Source organism: Salminus brasiliensis, chromosome 24 (assembly GCF_030463535.1).
Source record: "Salminus brasiliensis chromosome 24, fSalBra1.hap2, whole genome shotgun sequence".
In the NCBI taxonomy this organism is placed as follows: Eukaryota; Metazoa; Chordata; class Actinopteri; order Characiformes; family Bryconidae; genus Salminus; species Salminus brasiliensis.
In genome coordinates, this window is record NC_132901.1 from 26156859 (window position 1) to 26179308 (window position 22450).

Sequence of the window (22450 nt, forward strand, 5' to 3'; positions counted from 1 at the left end):
CCCCTGTGCCAAATATCTCGTGTTGTCGTGAACAAACAGGAGTTTAATTATAGCTCCCATCTGGATCAGTAGATAGGGCGCTGCCCAGAGCCGATCAATCAAACGCTCGCAAAGCGGGCAAACAAAAGCGCATGCCTCAGCACATTGTGAGTTCTAACAAAGCTCCTCCACCTCATCTACGGCCCAGCAAGGGTTCCAGACCGGATGTGATATCATACAGTAGTTCCTCCCATTACACACAAGGCTGAACGTGGAAAGTCTTAGACATGCACTGTCCTTCTCTCAAGGGCTACCAGTCTACAGGAGCCAGCAGAAAGGCTAGAAGACTTGTCGAGTGTCCTTCAGCAAATCCTTGAAGTTCAGGCTCATGGAGGGCACTCCATGCTAAAATAGGCCACCTAGTTTAATCATGCATTATCCATCTCCACATACCCCGCAAGCCTGCTGCGCTGGAGAACAGGCAGTGCCTCTAGACTGCTTTCAGAGTTCTAGATAAGCAGTGATGATCTGGTTCCAGTGGCTCCTGTCGAGGGCTGGATATATTAGGCAGCAAGTGAAGGTGCTGAAGCAGGAAAAATGAAGAATGAAGAACCATACTGTGATGTTCTAGATGATGACTATCAGGCAGGTCTTGTGGGCTGTTAGTGGGGTGGTCAGTACCTTCCATAAGTGCCCGACCCAAGAAAAGACAACCGGTGAATCAGCAGCGACAGGGTCATCATTAGCACCCAAGGCTCATTGATAATATCTGAAGGACACCTTCCAGAGTCCATGCCTCATTGGTTCAGAGCTATTTTGGTGACACAAGAGAAACCTACACAATAGGAGGCAGGTGGTTTTAATGTTATGGCTGATTATCATGTAAACTGGTAAGTCTTTAAGAAGGTACATTTTAACTGCAGCTTCTTTGGTTGAGTAATCCAGCGTGTCATCATGACAGCTCTAACTGACTGTAAGTAGAAGATATTCATTTACAATCCCACAGGCATGCGCAAACACACTCACACACACACACACACACACACACACACACACACACACACACACACACACACACACACACCAATCAGATTCCTCCAGCTGAAGCGTCCCATATAAATCGTTCCGAGCCAGAGACGCCAGCATGGAAAAATACAGTAGTTCCATCACTTTCCGTGGCATCCGAGGACGCGGGGTGAGAGCAAACACTTGTAACTTCATTTACAGCAGTGACTCCGTGCCAGCAGAGCAGCATGTTATCAAGCCAATCCATCACAGATAGGTGTGGAGAACTGGAGGAGGTTACGAGGGCAGTCTGAGGAATGGGAATCCCATCAGACACAAACCCAGATAACCTGCTCATGTGGGGCCTGTACGGGTATGTTCTGTCCATGGGTTCCATGTACCCACATATGGAGGCCCACCATGGTCAGTGATGGGACCAGGAGGGATTAAACATGGGTCTCCTCTGGGTTGTACACTGCACATAAGGCCTAAATTGGACCCAATGTGAGATTAGGGTGGGCTCTAAATAGAGATGCACCGATACGATTTTAGGATCGGATATCGGTCCCGATATTAACAAAATTAGCTGGATCGGGTATCGGATAATTAGGCTGATCGATGGAACCGATCCTTTCACTTTAATTGGTTGGTGTGAGACTGAACTAAATGTTTGATTGCTGCTGGTATGTTTGACCAAGTTACTTATTTATTCTCAGGTTCAGCTGCTAGATTTTATTTTACGCTATATTACGCAAAAAAATTATTACGCAAAAAAAAGAAGATTACTAATAAGCTACTTATTTTCAGTTTTGGCTGAAACATTTGATATATTTTTTAATTATTTAATATTTAATATTATAATTTATTATATTTTAAGAAGTTTGACTCAGTCAAGGTCCTGCACAATTGTTTATTTAAGTAAAGTGACAAATAAATAGTAATTTAATACATTTATATCTATGTGTTAATTTGTTATATTATATAAAAGTAATGTTTAAGTCAATCCTGATGCCTTAAGTCTCTCCCACATGGTGAGATATACGGTTTATTAGTTCAACAATGGTATGGCAACATGCAAAGTTTATGTATCGGTATCAGTATCGAAATTGAAAAAGCCGGATCGGTGCATCCCTAGCTCCAATGATGTTGCCCATTCGGAAAGCCCAACTGTGTCCCAGTTACAACTCATGTACAAACCCACCCAAAGGGACAATGCCCACCTGGAACCTACCTGGAACCCACGTTCCACCCATGTGAGCATGTTGGCTGGGAAAATACGACCTAAACTACAACACAGCGCTCAAATTACCTCACAAATCTATCTCACTCCGTGCTCTCAGGTCTGGTAAGTGGTGGATCAACAGAAGAGCAATTACAATACTCTTGAAAAATGTCTACCCTGAAGCAGTAGGCATGATAAACAGGCAAAAGCTGTGCAATAAAGTCCCACTTGACTGTACATGTTTGCTTTCTGTGTTTTAGAAGCAAATACTTTTATAGATCTTATCTCCGCCTTCCTTCAGACTTGAAAGTGAATGTTCTCAATGGTTCTTGACTTGAAGAAACATTTCTAGAGAAAGTCGTAAGAAGTCAACTAGTACGGAACCTTTCCATTACACTGATGAGCAAAAACATGAAAACCACCTTCTCATAATAGTGGCTTAGGCCCGGGCCTGGGTTTAACAAGGCTTCTGAGGACGTCTTGTGGTACACTTCTAAAAGTTAAGGTGCTTTGAGCGATGCTAAAGAACCCAGGTCTTCAAATCTGGCCCTTGAATCCAGTTTTCAGCTCTGGTTTCTGTAACTGGTTGGCCATGCTGCTTCACACCTACCAAGGATTTGTAAGTCTTGGACTGGAACCAGGATCAATGACCAGATCTACAGACCCCTGCTATAAAAAAAAACACTTTTGGGTCTATACAGAGTCATGTTTTCAATGTGAAGAACCTTTAACTTGGTAAAGAACCTTTAAAACATTCCCACACAGCCTAAACCACCTGCCTAATATTGTGTAGATCCCCCTGATGCCTCCTAAATAGCTTAGATCCATGGAGGCCTGGGTTTTACAAGTCTTCTGAAGGTGTCCTGTGGTACACTCTTTAAACAAGGCTTTAGAACCCAGGTCTTCAAATCTGGCCCCTGAATCCAGTCTCCAGTCATGGTTTATGTTCTTGCTAGAAGTAAAGGCAACAGTCTGTCAACGTCTCCAGCCTGGGACTGGAAACAATCTCTGCTTTTAAAATTAAAATCTTAATTAAAAAACAACTGCATCTGCATTAAAAACACCTGCCTAATATTCTATTCTTGCGTTACCAAAACACCTTTAAATTGGTCAGGCATTGGCTCTACAAGACCTCTGAAAGTGCCTTGCTGTGGTATCTGGCACCAAGACTAATGTTAGCAGCAGAACCTGTAAGTCCTGGGTCCTCCATGAGCATCAATGAGCCTTGGGCACCCAAGACCCTGGTGTCCAATCCTCAACATGCCATATAGAACTCGTGTAGGTTCACTGGTGGGTTTGGACAGTAAATAAAATGGCTGTGTGTTTGATGTTGTAGTCATGGCGACCAAGGTTACCACCACTTTAAGAAAGTCCAAGTTTCTCTACAGTGAAGCACAGTTTCACAGCAAACCCCCACTTGAAGTTTGCCTACGTCTCATTGGCTGAACTCAGAATTGCAGACGTTCTGTGGAATTCCCCTTTAACAGACTGAACAGTGAGATTCATCGCCTCACAATGAACTGCACCCAATTAGAATCAACACAAAAGACCAGCAAGTTTACAGATAGGAACCCTCCCTCCCGCAGCCCTTCCTCACCAGCGGTGTTAATGATTTCCCTCAAGACAAACAGCCCTGACAGTTTAACTGAGCCCTGCTATCAGCATCAGTTTCAGCATAACAGGAGACATGAGCACTTCAGCTTCACTTGGGCGGTTTTTACATCTCGCTCGTTTACTTAAGTCTACACCAGAGTTTAAGGTTTTCCTCTCTTACAAACTTACAGACTTAAAAAAGTGCTTTACTGTTACTCAAGAATAACCTGAGCTAGTTTCAAAGACCCCTCTAATTTTTGACTATACTAAACACAAGTCAATATGGAGACCATAATACTCTACTCTTCGCCCAAGTCCTCTCAGAAGAGGAGGGTCTTCAGTCTGGGTTTGAGGACAGTGAGCGTTGGACTCTGCTGTTCGGACACCCAGGGGAAGCTCGTTCCACCACTTTGGTGCAGGACAGAAAAAAGTCTGGACGCTCGTCTTCCGTGGATCTTAAAGGATGGCGGGTCGAGCCAAGCCGTACTTGAAGCTAGAAGGGCTCTTGGTGCAGATCGGCTTTTGACCATCGCCATCAAGTATGGAGGGGCTGGCTGGTCCAGTCTTGGCTTTGTAGGCCAGAGTCAGGGGTTTGAATCTGATGAGGGCAGCAGCTACAGAAAGCCAGTGTGAAGTGACATGGCTGAACTGTATATGTCCTGATCAGGCTACAACTGGACAACTGCATGGATTTCTAATGCCTAAATTTGGACACTCTTCTCATAGTCTGAGCAATCTCGCAAGCAGATTTCCAAGCTGTGCGTTGTAGGTCATATTGGTCAACCGCAGTTGAGTGATTGCTTACCTCCAGTTGGCATCTTCCCAGCCACTGGTGGGTCCATGCACTTTTCTCGCGTTTCATGGAATTTCAGCTTATAGCATGGCACAATTTAGCACAGCTATGCTTATTTTTGATATACAGGGTGCTATATTCTGCTTTAGTGCTTGTATGTAGAAGTACTCTGCCTAAGAGCTGTGTTTCATGAGCAGTGTGACTGCTCGGACTGTCAACTTTTGTCCGGTGTGAGCGTATAAATCGCAGGCTTTGTCCGGACACTGCAAACTTGCACTGCACGTCAGTCGTTTTCGCCAAAGAACAAGATTTCCAAAATCGTACAGTCTCCACAAACTGTTCCAAAGAGACTGCACTGCAGCTCACTATCACAATAAATCTCACAGTGTCTGCTGATCCCTAAACTGCCACCTCCATATCCATCCCAACATTCAAGAAAAATATTTTCATGGTCGTGTAACGTCTGCCAAGACTTTCATTTCCTGCAGTGAGCTTAAAGAAAATTTGTGCAATCTGTCAGAACAAGGGCTGCTGAAGAACGACACGGTGGTTTTGTTTAACCAGAAGGCCACATGTTTGTGGAGAGGTGCCAGGAGGAGTAAACTGATACGGCACAGCAGAAACTTCTGGAAGTAGTGCTCAAAGGCCTCATGTGCTAGCCATTCCCAGTGTTGCTTTAAGGACCGAGCCGGCCACTCTTAAGCAAACATGAAACCCTCCATTCACTCCAGACCACTCAGGAACTGAACTCATTCGATTTCATCTGTGGGAACCCTGAGAAAACGTCTTCCTTTGAAAACATGGCTCACCCAGAGGCTGATTTAGTTGAACTACACTATACTGACAAAAGTATTGGGACACATGCTCATGTATTGCTCGTTTCTTCTGGAATCAAGGGTATTAAGTTAAGTTTATCCTGCTTTTGTTGGATAGGTTTTCTACTCGATTTTGGTGGAGCACTGCTGTGGGGATTTGATTGCATTCAGTGACCAGCGCCAGGTTAGCCAGGTCAGGATGTTGGTTAATCACCACCCAATCTCATCCCATACAAAAGTATTGGATTGATCACCACCATCATTCCAGAGGACACCATTCCAACCCCTCCAAGTAGAGGGTGTCCACAAATATTTGGACGTTCAGTGTATTTCGATTTTGATACTGATGCACTGGCCAGAACACAAAACTGATGGCAAGCCCAACTGTCCATGAAGCCGGGTCAGCAGAGGGGGAGGGGGACATGTCAGCGAGGGACGCTTGTTTTAATTACGAGCGGGCCACATGGAAACATCTCACACCCAGTGACATCAGGCTTTGTGCATAGGTGCTATTTTGGGAGGGGTGGAGCCCACAGCGCTGAAGATAGAGATGTTCATTATACCCAACATCTGTCTTCAATAAGGACTGAGTGAGAGAGTAAGAGAGAGAATGAGAGAGAGAGAGTTGGGGTAGGGAGGATGTGAAACCATGAACTACTGACATGGTCCACACTACCCCCACTCTGCACCATAAACCACCTGGTGGAGCTTCACAGGGGCTGGTCTTCTCCAGCAATCCTCGCTAACTCAATTTCTGATGCTGGCAGCGCAAAAACAAGTCACGGATCGTTTGATCCGGATCACGTGACATCCTAAGAGAACATGATTCGGCCTGGAAAATCCATCGGCTTCCCAGGTGGCAATGCTGTAACATGCTACGAGACTCGCAGGCAATGAAATTACACCAACCGTGACGGCTTCTGAAATAGTCTGTGCACAGCCAGGCCTTTCCTCTCCATGTGTAACACAATAACGCGTCTCGGCGGTTAGGGTTCCCTGGTGGCAGGTCATCCTTGGTTGCTCAGCCGCAAAGGGTTCACCTCCTCTTCTTCTGGCCTGCAGCTGCACTTTGGCTGATTGCTGAACTTCTTTAGAAGAGGAGCTCTTCTGTCAGTTCCTTGTGTTTTTGAGCATTTAGCTTATTTACACCCAGACGAATCGAAGGGAGGAGCAAAACATCTCCGGTGCGCCTCGAATTCGTTGAGTTTCTAGACGTCCTTGAGTTTACAGCCAGTAACTGAGAAATGTTCTGGACCTAACGATGGCCTAAATTGGGGCGTAACTATTCTTGTTATCAGACAAACCACTACAATGTTCTTCTCTGGACCACTATTAAACACACGTTGGTGAACCTGCAGCACACTGTTGCTGTATGGAGGTCTTTTGAGAAGTTCTGAGGAGTGTTTGTGGGGATCAAGGGATTTTATGGTGAATAATCCAGAAAAACTGACTGCCAACAAGATGAGTGATCAAGTGATGGCTTAAGAAGTGACCATCAGCAGATATTTCATCAGAACTTGTGGGGCTCTCAATTCCAACTACTACAGGAGATCTGTGGACAGCAGTAAAGACTGTGAGAATTTGGTCCTGCTCACCATCTAGTCTTTAGGGGATACATATTTAAACTGAGCTGCAAAAAACGCTTTTTCTTAAACTAAGGTCACAGAAAATTAACATAACAAAAAAAATCTGCCTACACATCTTACAGCACTTTAGCCCCGCCCATTCATAAAAGTTATTAGTGTGTTTCAGTCAGGACTGCTTTTTGAACAAAGCACAATACAGCCTGGACAGCCAATCAGAGCACAGATTTACTGACGGAGTTGAACTACACTATATGGACAAAAGTATTGGGACACCTGCTCATTCTACTCAAGTGTTTCTTCTGAAATCAAGAGTATTAAAAGAATTGATCCTGCTTTTGCTGGAGTAACTGTCTCTACAGTGAGGATTTGATTGCAATCAGCTACCAGAGTGTAAGAGATTAGGCTGTTGGCCACAGAAATGAACCCTAGTCTGTCACAGGAAAGGTAGGTTTATTGTCCACTATGCTACACCAACCACAAAACCACCAATGCAACATTAAAATACACTTTAATTGGGTTACATTTTTTTCTAGTTACTAAATACTAGAAAATATTAAAGTATTTTAAGTACAATTGTACTTTTTTGTTTTACTTCGCTACCCCTAGACATATTACTCTGAATACGCTGAATAGAGAACACACTTAAGACTATTTAAAAAAAGAGATGGAGAAGGATCGAGCGGTATTCAGACCCACCCTGGATCAGCCGATTGAGCTGAAAGACAACCGACGATCGGTATTGGCCCCAAAAACACTGATCAGTCCACTTCTACTATAAAAAGAACAGTGGAGCCTTGAAGTTCTCACATTAGTGCCCAGTATTAATCAGTACTGAGGAGAAAAGCTAGCCAATAAGTCAACATTACCTAGAGAAGTAAAACCACCAGGCCAAAATATAGAAGCCACTGTTCACAAACTTGTGCTTATAGGATGGACAAAAGGATTTCGGGGCTCAGCAGTCGAGGAGTAAAGATGCACTGATGGATGGGTCTCAGATTCCATGTTAGAGCATTGTTATTGCAGGTGTGAATGACTGCTGGGTTCTAACCAATAGCAGATGTTCTCCTAGGCTTTGGTTAACCTGTCAATAATTGTGTGACTCATGGTTTGGATTCCACCTCTTTATCTTCCTTCATCAGGGACACCCATAAACCCAGCAGAGACATAAGACGAACCATCTTGAATTCTTAATCCGTCCCCTGTTGTGTGTCCCTCAGAAGAACCAACCATATTCCTTCAAGCTAACATCCCAAGGCAGCACTGCCTGGCCAGCCAATGAGCTCTGAGCAAGCACCGCGCCGGCCAATGAGCTCCCAGCGAGGATTCTTTGTGGCTTCCAGGCCAGAGACCGAAGAACACAACGCGGCTGTCATCTCGGCTCATCGTCATTCGAGAGCACGGCCGCCCTGCCCGGTTCCCAGTGCTGCAGACAGCTGGCAGCTATGTGCTGATATACTGAGTCTTTGTGTGGAGAATCCTGCGACCCTGCTGCTTTTGGACTGTCATCTTTTTCCCAGTCCGTGAAGTCAATCAAACACTTTAACGGATCTCTGGCTGAGAACCGGGCCTTTCGGAGCTCGTCTTTCTCGCTCTAGCTCTAGACGGGGTGGCCAAGCCAAGAGCGGAACAGAAGGTCATTGAGCTCGTTAACAGCGGGTTGCTTCTGGCCGCCGTCAAACTCGTCCACACATAATCGCGTCTTTTAATGCAACACTTCCGCAGCCCATGCCCGCTTGGCTTCGGGAAGCGACGGTAGAAATTGATGAAATGTTTGGGGCTGGTTCTGGCGCGGAGCTGAAGCGGACTCTACTGTAGAACACCACAAGCTGTGGCTGTCAGTCTTGAGCTTGGACTTTGGTCCAGGCCTCAGAGCTTGGACATGTCCTGCCCATGCTGCTAACCTGAGACATGGGAGATCGCCAACGAGCCGAAACCCCAACCTAAACCAAGCGAAGGGTTCAATAGAGTCCTGCAAGTACCCCTCTGTAGTGCTAGATAACACCATTTATAGCTGTACAAACAAGTACACTATCTAGACAAAAGTATTGGGACACCTGCTCATTCATTGTTACTTCTGAAATCAAGGCAATCCTGCTTTTGATGGAATAACTACTCTACTGTCCAATGGAAGAAGGCTTTCTACTAGATTTTCCACCAAGAGCATTGCTGTGAGGATCTGATTGCATTCAGCGACACTAAGAGCAGCGTTAGTGAGGTCAGGATGTTGGATGATCATCACCCCACCTCATCCCGAAAGTACTGGATGGAGCACCACCATCCATCAGTCCAGGAAACGCAGTTAGGTCCACTGCTCCATAGCTCAATGCTGGGGGGCTTTATACCACTCTAGCCCACGCCTGGCATTATTAGGCAGGATGGTGCCAATAGGGTCAGCAAAGAGTCCTATTCTATTGGCAGTACTTCTCTACAGGGACTAGACAAGCCTTGTGTGTGATCTGCACATCTGTGTCAGCAATGGGTGCAACCCAAAGTAGCTGAACGCATTCATTAGAAGGGGTGTCCACAAACATTTGGACATTTGGTGTATGTACAATGGGACGGGTGTAACCGAAGGCATGATATGATTTTGTAGAACAATTCCAGACAGCGCTCCATACCTGAACCTCCACAGCTCCTGGAATACACTTCTCAGTGTGACTGAGATACAGTCCTGTTCAGAGGTTTCAGGCCCCTAATCCCATTATTCTAAGTCATGTCTCTCAGCAGTGAGGGGGTTCTACAGTAGAAGCTCCAGATCTCATCAGAACAGATAAAGCAGCTGAACATGAATCCAGTAAAAAGGAGAAACAAGAGCTTCTCATTCTGAAGAAAGAAAGTAGTGAGATCTTGTCTCACAGTGCGCTAGCCTGAAGAACAGAGCCCGGTTCCTCCAGGGTTCTCCTGGACGCCCCCCAGTCCAGCCAGCACAGCGTGGAGGATGTGTTCAACTCCATCAGCAGCAGCAGCAGCAGCAGCAGCTCACCTGATTTACCCTCATTAAGCCCTGATTTACCACCAAACCAGGTGTTGATCTGAGGAGAACTCTAAACAATACTAGACTCCATGAGAGAGGAGAACTTTGAGAGGAGATGTTCTAATGAAGTGAAGGAGAACCACCACCACGTGTTATTATTGTTATTATTATGTTAATTCTAATATTATGTTAATTTTGCACCATACTGTACGTGTAAGGAAAGCTCCAACTGTTCTCTGGACAAAGAAAACTGAGGGAAATCAGCATCGTGCTTTATTAAACAATGTTGGGAGGACAGTGAGTCTATTGTTGCCTATGGCCTCCATTCATGTGTGAGAGAAAGCGAGAGAGCGAGAGAGAGAGCGAGAGACAGATGAACACTGCTGAGCAGAATGGTGAAAGGGTGTTTGTTGATATCCGCCACCGCCTTTGCCTTCTCTGACCTCAGTGCTCTGATGTGAAACGAATGGGAGTTTGTGAGTGACTGCACACCCTAGGCACCTTTGAGGGCCTCAACCCACCCCAATGAAACTACGACAGATAGGCGTTGCTGCACCACTTGTGGCCCCATCCATGTCAGCCAGGCAACTGAACACAGTCATGTACTCTACTGTACCATACACTCGGACTAAACCCTAGCTGGGTACGCTTTACTTAGGGATAACTACACCGTGTTCTGGGTTCCCTGAATCCTTGTCTCTCAAGGCCTTTCGAAAACAATCTGCACCCCATTAATTTGCTTCCAGAACCAGCTAGCAGCCAATTCTGCTGCAAATATAGACACTTATAGATCAGTCATGCCAATGGCAGGTGTACCACGGGTCAAGACTGGCCTATCTGTTGCTCTAAATGCTCGTACAGCTTTTCTAATTTGGGCCAAAATATCCCGAAATGTGCCCACCATCATCACATGGTGGCATGTGGGCCAGAACTGGGCCAAAACTAGGCTATAACCTAATAAAAGGTCATATCAGGAAAATAGGATGAGTTGATGAGAATGACTGAACTCCACAATACTTGACCACAGTTGTATTTTACAACCCCACAAGCTCGAAGCTTGTGTTATGATACTGGTCCAAACACAGCCCAGCCTAGACACTTTTGAGTCAGTTACGGCAACGGTAAGCATACTGCGGGTCAAAGCTGGTCCAGCTATAGCATCTAAGGTTGGTCATGGTATTTAAACTCTGAGCCATACGTCGTCCACATAAGCCTGTCCTCTAATACGGTTACATAGCATTTCTACTTTCACCAAAACTGGCCCAACTGTAGTTAGCACTGCGGCTGCTTTCCGGCTTCATCCCAGATTGGTATGAAGTCAGCGCTATTTGGGCCAGAACTGGGCCAGAACTTGCTTGCCATCATTTAGAGTCATGTAATGATAACAGGAGTTCAATACACTGTTGCATTTTACAATCCCACTGTTTACAACCAAACTGGCTCTACGCTTGCGTTCAGACCTAGATAACAGACGATTCTGGCCAACAATACAGTCCAGTTTAGACACTTACGGGTCAATTATGGCAATGGAAAGTGTACCGCAAGGCAAAAGTGATCTAAAACTATTTGAGAGCCCAATTTCTAAGAGCCTACATTTATAGTCTCTGTCGGGTCAAATTAAATTTAAGGGTATCAAGTAACAAAGTACTTTATATACTTTACTGGAGTAATTATTTATTCATCAGCGACTTTTTACTTCTACTTCTTACATTTTCACCCAATTATCTGATCTTTCTACTCCTTACATTTTAAAATCAGCCTCGTTTCTCCCATTTCATTTAATTAGTTTGTTTTCATTTCAGTTTCATCAATTCAGTTTATAATAAATAGAAAGCTTATTGATCACACGCCTCTGAAGTCTGACTTTCTGCAGCTTTACAGAACTTCTAGACAACGACTCCTCATATTTTCCTCCATGAAGCTCATGTTGATGCTCAGTAGAGCACAGAGACGCTCCTTTAATAGAGCTGATATTACTGAAATGCTTCATTTTCAATGGGCAGATCTGCAGCTGAAACAGGAGCCTAGTGCAGCCCAACATTTTTAACATCAACATTGTAATAGATCATTCTCCTCATTATGACTTTTAGAGAAATGGGTTTTTTTTGGGGGGTGCACTATAGACCCCTGTGGCGCGGCCTAAGCTTTCAGCCTTTGTTCTCCTTCCATTACTTTTACTTTTCTACTTGAAGTCGTTCTGAAACCAGTACTTTTACACTTTTACTGGAGTAAAAAGCTTCAGTTGATACTTCAGCTTCTATAGAAGTCTTTTAAACCCTCGTATCTCCACTCACTTCTACCTGAGGAATGAGGGTGAAGACTTTTGACACCTTTGGTCAAATTATATATATATATATTTTTTATTCATTTTTATTTTATTTTATTCACTTAATTTATTTATTTTAAAGCAGACTAAGCCCAATAGAGCACAACTGGCCTTGATGTCTCTAGGTGGGTAGATGTCTGTCCTTCTCTAAAATATGACTTCTGGGTACCTTCTGAGTTTGTTGCTTGCCTGGTAATTTTGGGTAAAATGGGGTAATTGGGTACAATGTTTGTTTTTATTTAATTTTTTATTTATCTTAGTAATTAATATTATTTTGTAACTAATTTATACCATCTTAAAAACAATCTAGTATCAGGGTCAGGCATAAAATATTAGATTTTATTAGATTATTTATCTCTTTAATTCCTGTTCATTGTAAATTCTCAGCTACATTGAAAATGAGGGTCACGAACACACTCTCTAGAAGGTGTCTAGAACTTCACCCCCTTCACCTCTCTAAGAGAGAGAAATGGGGACGGAGAGAAAATTAGGGAAGCTTGCTGCCCATCTGTTATTGCCTTCACCTATGCATCACTGCTCCCAGTGACAAAGTCCCAGAGGATTTTACAGCTTGCAGCACACAGAGAGCTACAGTATACTCAGGCACTGTAAAGACAACAGAGTTTTATGATGGTGAGTTTGTGGCCAAGTGTGCCTGCCTGCCTGCCTGCCTGCCTGCCTGCCTGCTTGCCTGCCTGCCTGCCTGCTTGCCTTCTCACGGTTTCCATGGTTACTCCCATGACACAAACATGCTTTCTAGCCTGCGGAGATGCGCTGCAGAGCTTGTGCGGTCCCACAAACACTACGCTGTGCAGAGGCTACAGCACAAAACGGCAAATTGTCTTTCTTTGCCGCGTCGGCTCGGTCTCCTGGCATATCCAGGCTCAGATGACTGCTAGTCAAAGGGCTTCCTTCATCTCCTGCAGCGGATGCAGAGAAACATGAGCTCCTGCACTGTACTGCAGCCCTGAGCCACGTCCAGCATGACACAGTGTGAACGAGGGGGGGGTGGGGGGGGGGGGGGGTGTAGGGTTTGGGGTTCAATCAATCCCTAATCAATATCGCAGTATTGGCGTAAACGGCTCATTAATATGTCCCATATATCCCCAAGCATAACACCTACAAGGCAGGGCGATCTGCACCCACTGTGAAGCTCGAACCCCAACAGCGTCCGGGCTTGTGCTTTGAGGCACCCTCTTGCCATGTCTTTGTTATTGTTGTTGTCATCAGCCAACCAATCAAAAGGGTCGAACGCTACCATTCAGGGGCTTGAGGAAAAAAGGGGGGTGTCGTAAGGGGGCGGGGACCACCGTGAAATTCACCACGGCAACAAAAAGAGACCACGGCTCCTCTTGAGGATTGAGCTGACGTTCTGTTAACAAGACAATCCTGATAAGCAAACACACACACACACACACACACACACACACACACACACACACACACACATATGCAGGCACGTATGCACGGAAGGGTGGTGGACACACTCGTGCAGACACACACACACACACACACACACACACTCGCAGAGCTAGCAAAGCCCCTTCTCATCCCTCCTGCTTCTCATTAATATTTCATAGGCTGCTGAGCCTCCTGTCAGGTTCTCCTGCTCCTAGTGCTCTCAGTCGAGCCTCTTCCAACGCCTGGTGCTGGAGTGGGTCCTTCAGAGCAATGCAACAGTAGAAGCACCTTTGGTTCCCTACAGAACCTTAGAATTGGGTCCAGAATGTGTGTAAATGAGATGTGCAAGGGTGTGAATATCCTGGTTGAACTTTAAACAAGGTTAGAAGGTGGTCTCTCTTAGAAGTGCACGTCTACTAACTAATCAGCTACAGTAAGAAGCCCTTGCACTTTAGCCGAGTTGACATGGGTGTGTTAGTGTGGACCACTAAACTCTCCAGTACCGCTGTATTGAAGTACACACTTCAGTTTTTTCACGCTTTCGACTACCCTCATGAATTCAGCCATAATTAACATTAACAATTTCATAGGCCCTAAAATAGAACTCTGAGGAACTCCCTAGAAGCTGCCCCAACATCTCTCCAATACTTTGTTGACCCAAGCCAGCCACGGTGGAGCTGCTTGCTTACCTTGCAGTTGCTTAAATCGACCCTCCAGCTGGTTGTAGTTGAAAGCTGCCCCACCGTAGCTCGGCCCGGGGCTGGCGGACGGAGCAGAGACAGAACCCGGGGACGACGGCCCTAGGCCTGGGGACAGAGGTCCTGGGGAGATGTGCCTGGGAGAAACATGTCCAGGAGATAAAGGTCCGGGAGACAGAGGTCCAGGCATGCTGGTGGCCCTCTGAAGCTCCATCTCTCCGCTAAGAAAGTGCAGTCTCCCTTAGCAACCACTTCTCAACTACAAAACACCAGCAAGGTGCGAGGTGGTCCCAAGAACGTCCGAGCTGCTGGTCCTCCGGCTTGACAGAAAGCTCAGCTGCAGAAACTCAGTGACGGCTAGACGGCATGGTCCTTCTTCCTCTCCCAGGCTTCTGCTGCTGCCTCCCTTCCAGACTATTCAAATCCGAACCCCCCCCATCCTCAGCCACCAGCAGCCCTGAGGCCCTCGGAGTGAAAGTGAGAGAGCGAGGCAGCAGGGAGAGAAAGCGGGTGCCGGCGCGGGTGCAGTCGACTCCTCGCGCTGCAAGAACAGCATTGCACAAACAGAGCACACCTTTCACAGACCTTCGGAGGAGGCAGGGGGCGGGGCCTGTGGCTTGGAATTCACCCAGCCAGCCAGTGGAGGCCCATGTGTGCTGCTGTGACGTCAGTATCTCATTAGAATAAAGAGAAGTGGGCGGGAGAGCATGGCAGGAGGTGGTGGGCTGCACCATTCTTCCGATGAGGGACGGGAGGAGGGACGGGGGGGGGGGGGGTCAACCGAGCAGGATGTTCCCCGTCGCTGAGCCCAGCTGTGATTCTTAGCGAAGACAAAGATCGGTTTTGAAGTTTGACAGCAGGAAATGTTTGCATGTTGACAGAAAAAGGCTCCGTGACAGACTTAGCTCGCTGACGGCCTGTCCTTTACGAAGCTGCGAAATAACAGCGCCCCTCCCTTTCACTGCTGGATGAGAGTGTGTGGGCCAGACAAAAATGCAGTGGCTTTTTGAGTGGTGGAACAAAGCGGGGGAATTAGCAAGCTCAAATCTCACATGCAGCTCTCGCTCCACGCAGCAGCCTACGCTCCGGCTTACCTCGGCTGCACTCTTCACAGAAGAAGACCCCCTTATCTCGTTCGATCTGCGTCTATCCGACCCACCGAACCAGCTCAGAGTCTCTGATTGTTGTCTCAACAGCTCCCTTTCTCAGGTCTCAATCCCCAGGCAATTCCTTCTGCAGCTTGGGCGATCTGAACTCTGGAAGCCATGGGAAAGCCACAAGCCACATACCTGCCAGGCGCCCGTCTCGAGTACGTGTCCCGGTTCACGTTCTCCCACAACTCCGAAACTCACCCACGAGCTTCAGAAATGAAAAGTTATATAAATAAATGAGGGGCCACACATAGACTTCAAATATCAGCCCACCATCAGCAGCAGGCCGACCTTCTTACAACTGGTGTGAGGGGAAGAAAGGCCATATACATACTGGTTCAGGCTGCAGTATGTATTTGTGTTGGAACATATATACAAACAGTGGGGTGTTTTTCGGTGGACGGCCTGGCCCATGGTCTGCCCACACTGGCATGGTTCATTGGGAAGCTCTCAGAGTGATACAACAATAAATACATGAAAAAGTAATAAAATATCCCACTTCTGGTTCGTCGCTGTGCTAACCTAAGAGCTCTGGGCGTCTCTCAGACGATGCATTAACAGCGCTGGACTCCACAAGACCTCCAAAGTGGCCAAGACGTTAGCAGAAGACCCTTTAAGCCAAGTAAACTGTGAGGTGGGACCTTGCACAGCGAGACTCCCCAATTCCTTTAGACTGTGAATAATGTCTATGTGATGTTTATGGTGCCTCTATTGCAGCAGCACAGCGATAAAAACTCAGGATCGACTTGCGAATCAGGCTTAAAATACACGACATGGACAAAAGTATTGGGACATCTGCACAATCGCTGTTTCTTCTAAAGTTATCCTGACTTTTTTTTTGTTCTCAGTGGTGGAACGGACTTCCCGTGAGTCCAACGCTCGCTGTCTTCAAACCCAGACCCAGTACTTGGGTGAATAATAGAGTATTATGGTCTTCGTATTGGCTTGTGTTTTCTACTAGATTTTGGAGAAGCATTGCAATAAGGACTTGATTGTATTTAGCAACGAGAGCGTTAGTGAGGTCAGGACGTTGGACGATCCCAAAAAGAATTGGATGGAGCTCCATCACCATCATTCCAGAGAACACAGTTCCTCCACTGCTCCACAGCTCAATGCTGGGGGGCTTTCTACCCCTCCTCTAGCCCACGGCTGGCCTGGCATTAGGCAGCATGGTGGCAATAGGTTCATGTTTACTATCTGCTCCAGATAGTTCCTAACCCTATTCTATTGGCAGTACTTCTCTACAGGGACTAGACAAGCTGTGTGTGCTACCATCTCTACCAGGTCTGACAACACTACCACTGCTTGTCCGTTATTTGTAGCTGTTGTACTTTTACTATACTCCATTGTTTCCTGCACATCTCCTCTCGCATGTCGAGATCTGCCGAGGAGGAAATGAAAAAGGAGAGAAATCTATACGGTTTCGGTCATGAAACTCAAGGAACGCTCTCTGTGGTAACACTTGGCCCCCTCAACAATCTGGCTTGAAGCATAAAGGGAATTTATACTGCTTTCACTTTTACACACCTGCAGAGAAGAAGTACTGCCAATAGAATAGGACTCTCTGGTGCAGATAAACATCATGAACCTATTGGCACCATGCTGCTGCCTAATGCCAGACGTGGGCTAGTAGAGGGGTATAAAGCCCCCCAGCATTGAGCTGTGGAGCAGTGGAACTACTTTGTTCTCAGGAATGATGGAGGTGGTGCTCCATCCAGTACTTTAGGGGCGAGATGGGGGGGGGAAGTGGGGTGGTGATCGATCATTCAACATCCTGACCTCACTATAAACCTAGCAGAAAGCCTTTTTCTCTGGCCAGCAACAAAAGCAGGAGAACATCTTTTTAATCCATCTGATTTCAGAAGAAACTATGAAAAAGCAGGTGTCCCAATACTTTTGTCCCTTTTAATCTATGAGAAATAGAGTAGCAGTGTGTCGTAGAACTCTTGCGAACCACACGCAACAACTTATTCAGGTGACTAAGCTCGACTAGAAATCAGGAGAGGATGATGAGGCCAACCACTTGGACCCGATTTCATCAACATGACCACTTGCCACAAACTTGTAGGACCATCTTGGAGAATTTCACACCACCTTTCAGCCGTACCCCCGGTGACATCATCCGTTTCTAGGACTCGTGACACGCAGTTCACGCATCACTCTGATGAGATGAACCAGGACCAGGATCTCTCGTGCTTCTGGTCGGTGTTTATGGAGCTGGAGTGACTGAATGACAGACTGTGAGGACGCTGTGAGGAATGTTTAGGGGACGGCAGCAGCAGGTTGATGAGAACAGAGCTTCTTTGTGAGACAAGGCTGCTTTTAATTATTCAGGACTCCTCGGCCGGCCTCGCAGAACGCTGTCGATAACTTCCAAAAGTGGCCGGTCCCCTGCCGCCGACCTTCACATGTGACTCACTGATTGAACTTGCTCCCCTCTGGGACGGGTCTGTCTTTCTTACCAGAAAACCTGACCAGGGCCGAGGGGATTGATCCGATGCTGCTCAGACACGACCGCAAATAACGGATTTCTGGAAAGGTACACCTGTCCTAACGACACCCTAACACACAGTAGGCCCTCATATTTATGCAGGCATTTGTAATGGACGCAATTAAGGCAGTACGGTTCTCTTACAACAGGAAACTTTACGGACAAAAGTATTGGGACACCTGCTGCGAGGATTTGACTGCATTCAGAGATGTCGAGTGTTAGTCAGGTCAGGATGTTGGATGGAGCACCACCATCCATCATTTCAGAGAACACAGTCTCTCCACTGCTCCACAGCTCAATGCTGGGGGGCTTTATACCCTCTAGCCCACATCTGGCATTAGGCAGCATGGTGCCAATAGTGTTCATAATGTTGATCTGCTCCAGAGAGTCCTATTCTATTGGCAGTACTTCTCTACAGTGACTATACAGCCTTAACTAAGCCATTAGCCCTAGTCAGGTCATTTGTGTCTTCTTATTTGTGCCTGGCAGCTACAGCTTTTAGCCGACAGCCATGAGGTCTTAGCTTTAGCCTTTAGCTTTTGAGGTTTTTCTTATAGTTACTGTATCCAAGCTTTATCTTGTCCTTTTCCCAGCTGACCTTTCCAGTTAGCGACCTCTGGACTATGGTGACTAAAGCAAATAAAGAGACACAGAGTCACATTGGAGACAAGGAGACAGGCCAAGTCAAGCAAATAACCCCAACCCCGCCCACTCCCACTGAAACGTTACCCTCACATATGGCCAACAAATGCAAGGAGGCACCTAATGAGTGGAAGAGGAGAAGGCAAGTGAGCATAAGCAAGATTAAATAAAGAAATTAAATAAAGAATAAAAACACAAAGGGTTAACACCTCTGGGCTTAACCTCACAAGCACCATCCTTGCAAGACCTGCTGCAGGATACAGTAACAGCTCAAAAACAGCAGCGTTCAGTGCCATATGGCAGTGAAAGGCTTTGGCAGTTTGTGTAAGACCGAGGTGAGCCATGAAGCCTCAGTAACTCCTGCATATTTAAGAGGGATGTGAATTATTTAGCTTCCTGAATGGAACTTGAGTATTTTGGCCTACTATCCGGTGAGCCGGTATATATATATATATATATATATATATATATATATATATATATATATATATATATATATATATATATATATTTATTTATATTATATATATTTAAGCCACACCACCGAGACAGAGTGGCTAGGAGACCAGCAACAGACCACACCAATGACTAGAACGTCAATGCCTGCAGATCAATTTTAGAAACATAACATCGCTGACGGAATACTACCATCTATTTCAGGACCGATACTGGCAGAACAGCATGGCCTGAGGGACCAGTATGACCCCAATAAGACTGAATGAGACCTGAATAAAATGTTGAGCAAAACATGTTGATTCTTTTCAGTCTGTGTGAATGTATGGACTGGCTCAGAGATTCCAGCTTAGGAGAAGAACCACTGGCCTAAATTATACAGACAAACAGAGACGGCATACTGGTACTGATGAGGTTCGGCAGCCTACTGACAGACTACTTTTGGATGCTCATCTTAAGTGAAGAGTTTAAAGTAAAACAGCTCAATCTAAAACAAACGTTTACATTTATTATACTTACTTTTTAAAATCATCAAAAATGTGTAACTAAACTCGTAACTAAAAAGTTTGTACAACTCTTGCTTTAATAACATAAGCCGTACCCCCCATTTAATACTACATTTTTCCCGAAGGACTATAAAGACCTTAACCACTGACCTAAATAATGCATACAGATAGTACGTTTGAGCATGTGAACCTACTTTTAGCAGCTCAGTTTAAACGAAGAGCTTCAATTAAAATCAGCTCATTTTAAAGCTTATATAAAGAAGTTTATATATATAAATAAATAAAATCTCAAAATCAGTAGTGAAATATACTTACTTTTTAAAATCATTAAACTGAAAATTTGTAACTAAACTAAAATGATGGAACAACAACAACAAGTTTGTACAACTCTTGCTATCACTAAACGTTAAAAATGTAAGCCATATTCCATATCTATATCTATATATCTCTATATATATATATATATATATATATATATATATATATATATATATATATATATATATATAGATAGATAGATAGATAATTTCAAGATCAGTATCGAAAAATAAGCATTTAGATGTATTATACTAACTTACTTTAAAATCATTAAAACTGAAAACTGTAACTAAACTCATAATATTGGAAAAACAACAGTTCCTACAACTCTTGCTCTCTGGGCTTTAAAAACGTAAGCCATATTCCCACATAATACTCAATTAAGTCAAAGGACTATAAAGAAGAAGAAACCACTGACCTAAATAATGCACACAGATAGATAGAGATGGTATATTGGCACTGAGGAGTTTCAGTATCAGGGGAACGTGATGTGATGTGATGTTAGCTGTGTTCCTCTGGAGCAGTCGAGTGTTTAAGTAGTTTGAGCATCTGAACCTACTTTTAGCAGCTCAGTTTAAACGAAGGGCTTTAATTAAAATCAGCTCATCTTAAAGCTTAGTGATTTAAAAAAGGAATATTTAGAAAATCTCAATCAGTAGTGAACAAATAGGCATATGCATTTATTATACTTACTTTTTATAATCATTAAAACGAAAAATTGAAACTAAACTCCAAATAATGGAACATCAAGTTTGTACAACTCTTGCCCTCTCTGGCTTTAAAAACATAAGCCGTATTCAGACATAACTTACTTTAGGCAGCGTAGTTTGAACGAAGGCTTCAATTAAATCAGCTCATTGTAAAGTTAGCAGTTATATATATAAATATATATATATATATATATATAGATAGATAGATAGATAGATCTCAAGATCAGTAGTGAAACTTATTACATTCATTTTAAATCATTAAAATGGAAAATGTGTAACTAAACTATTAAAATATTGAAAAAACAACAGTTCCTACAACTCTTGCCATCTCTGGGCTTTAAAAACATAAGCCGTATTCAGACATAACTTACATTAGGCAGCGTAGTTTGAATGAATGGCTTCAATCGAAATCAGCTCATCTTAAAGTTTAGTGATTTAAAAAAAGGAATATTTAGAGAATCTCATAATCAGTAGTGAACAAATAAGCATATAGATTTATTATACTTACTTTTTAAAATCATTAAAACTGAAAAATTGTAACTAAACTCAAAATAATGGAACAACAAGTTTGTACAACTCTTGCCCTCTCTGGACATATTATTGCCGTATTCCCACATAACTTACTTTAAGCAGCGTAGTTTGAATGAATGGCTTCAATTAAAATCAGCTCATTGTAAAGCTTAGCAGTTTATCTATATATATATATATATATATATATATATATATATATATAGAGAGAGAGAGAGAGAGAGAAAGATAGAGATAGATAGATAGATAGATCATCTCGAAAATCAGTAGTGAAAAATAAGCATAGACAAAAAACAACAAAAAAAAGACAAAAAACTAAACTCAAAATAATGGAACAACAAGTTTGTACAACTCTTGCCCTCTCTGGGCTTTAAAAACATAAGCCATATTCAGACATAACTTACAGCGTAGTTTGAATGAAGGGCAGCTCATTTTAGCAGTTTTAGAAGTAAAAACAAATATTAAACAACTAACAACTAAAATTCTGAAAAAACAATACATGACATACAACTCATGCCATGCCCGGGCCTTGAGTAAGTAAATTCCAACTGCACATGCTGTCTGAATTTTCCAAAGATGATCAGATTAGAAGGTATTCAACAGGCTTCTGCAATAAGTCAGGGCTCAATACTGGGACCGTTTTCTTTTTTGAATCCAACTCCGCCTACCTGCAAGAGCCTTGATGCGGGAGCGTTCAAACAGCCTGGCGGAGCTGTTCTCATTGTCCCACTCGTCGGCGTCCCAGCGGTTGTTGACATCGCTATACTGCTGCTGGATCTCCATGTGATCGTAATCGCCGGCTACTGAAGTCATCTTGAGCCCTCAGAGATCAGACCTGCTCATCAGTCCTTTTACATGAAGCCTTGAAAGATGAACACAAGAGAAAGCGATGTCAGAAAAGACATAAATAACCTTATTATTCATTTATATTATTTAAATTTGACATATTTCAATGCAATATTTAAAAAAAACATTCATTAATGTTCACTTTTTATAAAACTGTCTCATCATTTATTGGCTTATCTTATCTACTGTACGTTTCCACACTCATGACCAGCTAAATGACCCATAAGCTCCCCACTCTACAGCAGAATACCTGACTGGACTATGTACAGCGGTCTGTTAGAGCACCATCTGTTGGTGATGAAGGGCTACAGCAGAAACACACGAGGTCATTATTGAGTTTTAGCACCCTCTACATGCCAGGAGACATCATCATCATCATCACTGTCATTCACCCTCTCTCTCCTGCCAGCGGA

The 22450-nt window shown here is 44.3% G+C and overlaps 1 protein-coding gene across 3 annotated transcripts in view; it reads right to left on the reverse strand.

Annotated features, from left to right (window-relative positions):
- LOC140546812 (spectrin beta chain, non-erythrocytic 1-like) overlaps positions 1-22450 on the reverse strand; it is a 92539-nt gene that overhangs the window by 46990 nt on the left and 23099 nt on the right. For 2 of the 3 annotated variants that reach the window (XM_072670220.1, XM_072670222.1), the window contains exon 2: positions 21860-22053. In XM_072670220.1, coding sequence (XP_072526321.1) covers positions 21860-22004 — 145 coding nt within the window. In that variant the 5' untranslated portion in view covers positions 22005-22053. Of the gene's footprint in view, positions 1-14383; positions 14924-21859; positions 22054-22450 lie in introns of those variants that run through there. The other variant, XM_072670219.1, reaches the window with a different exon arrangement.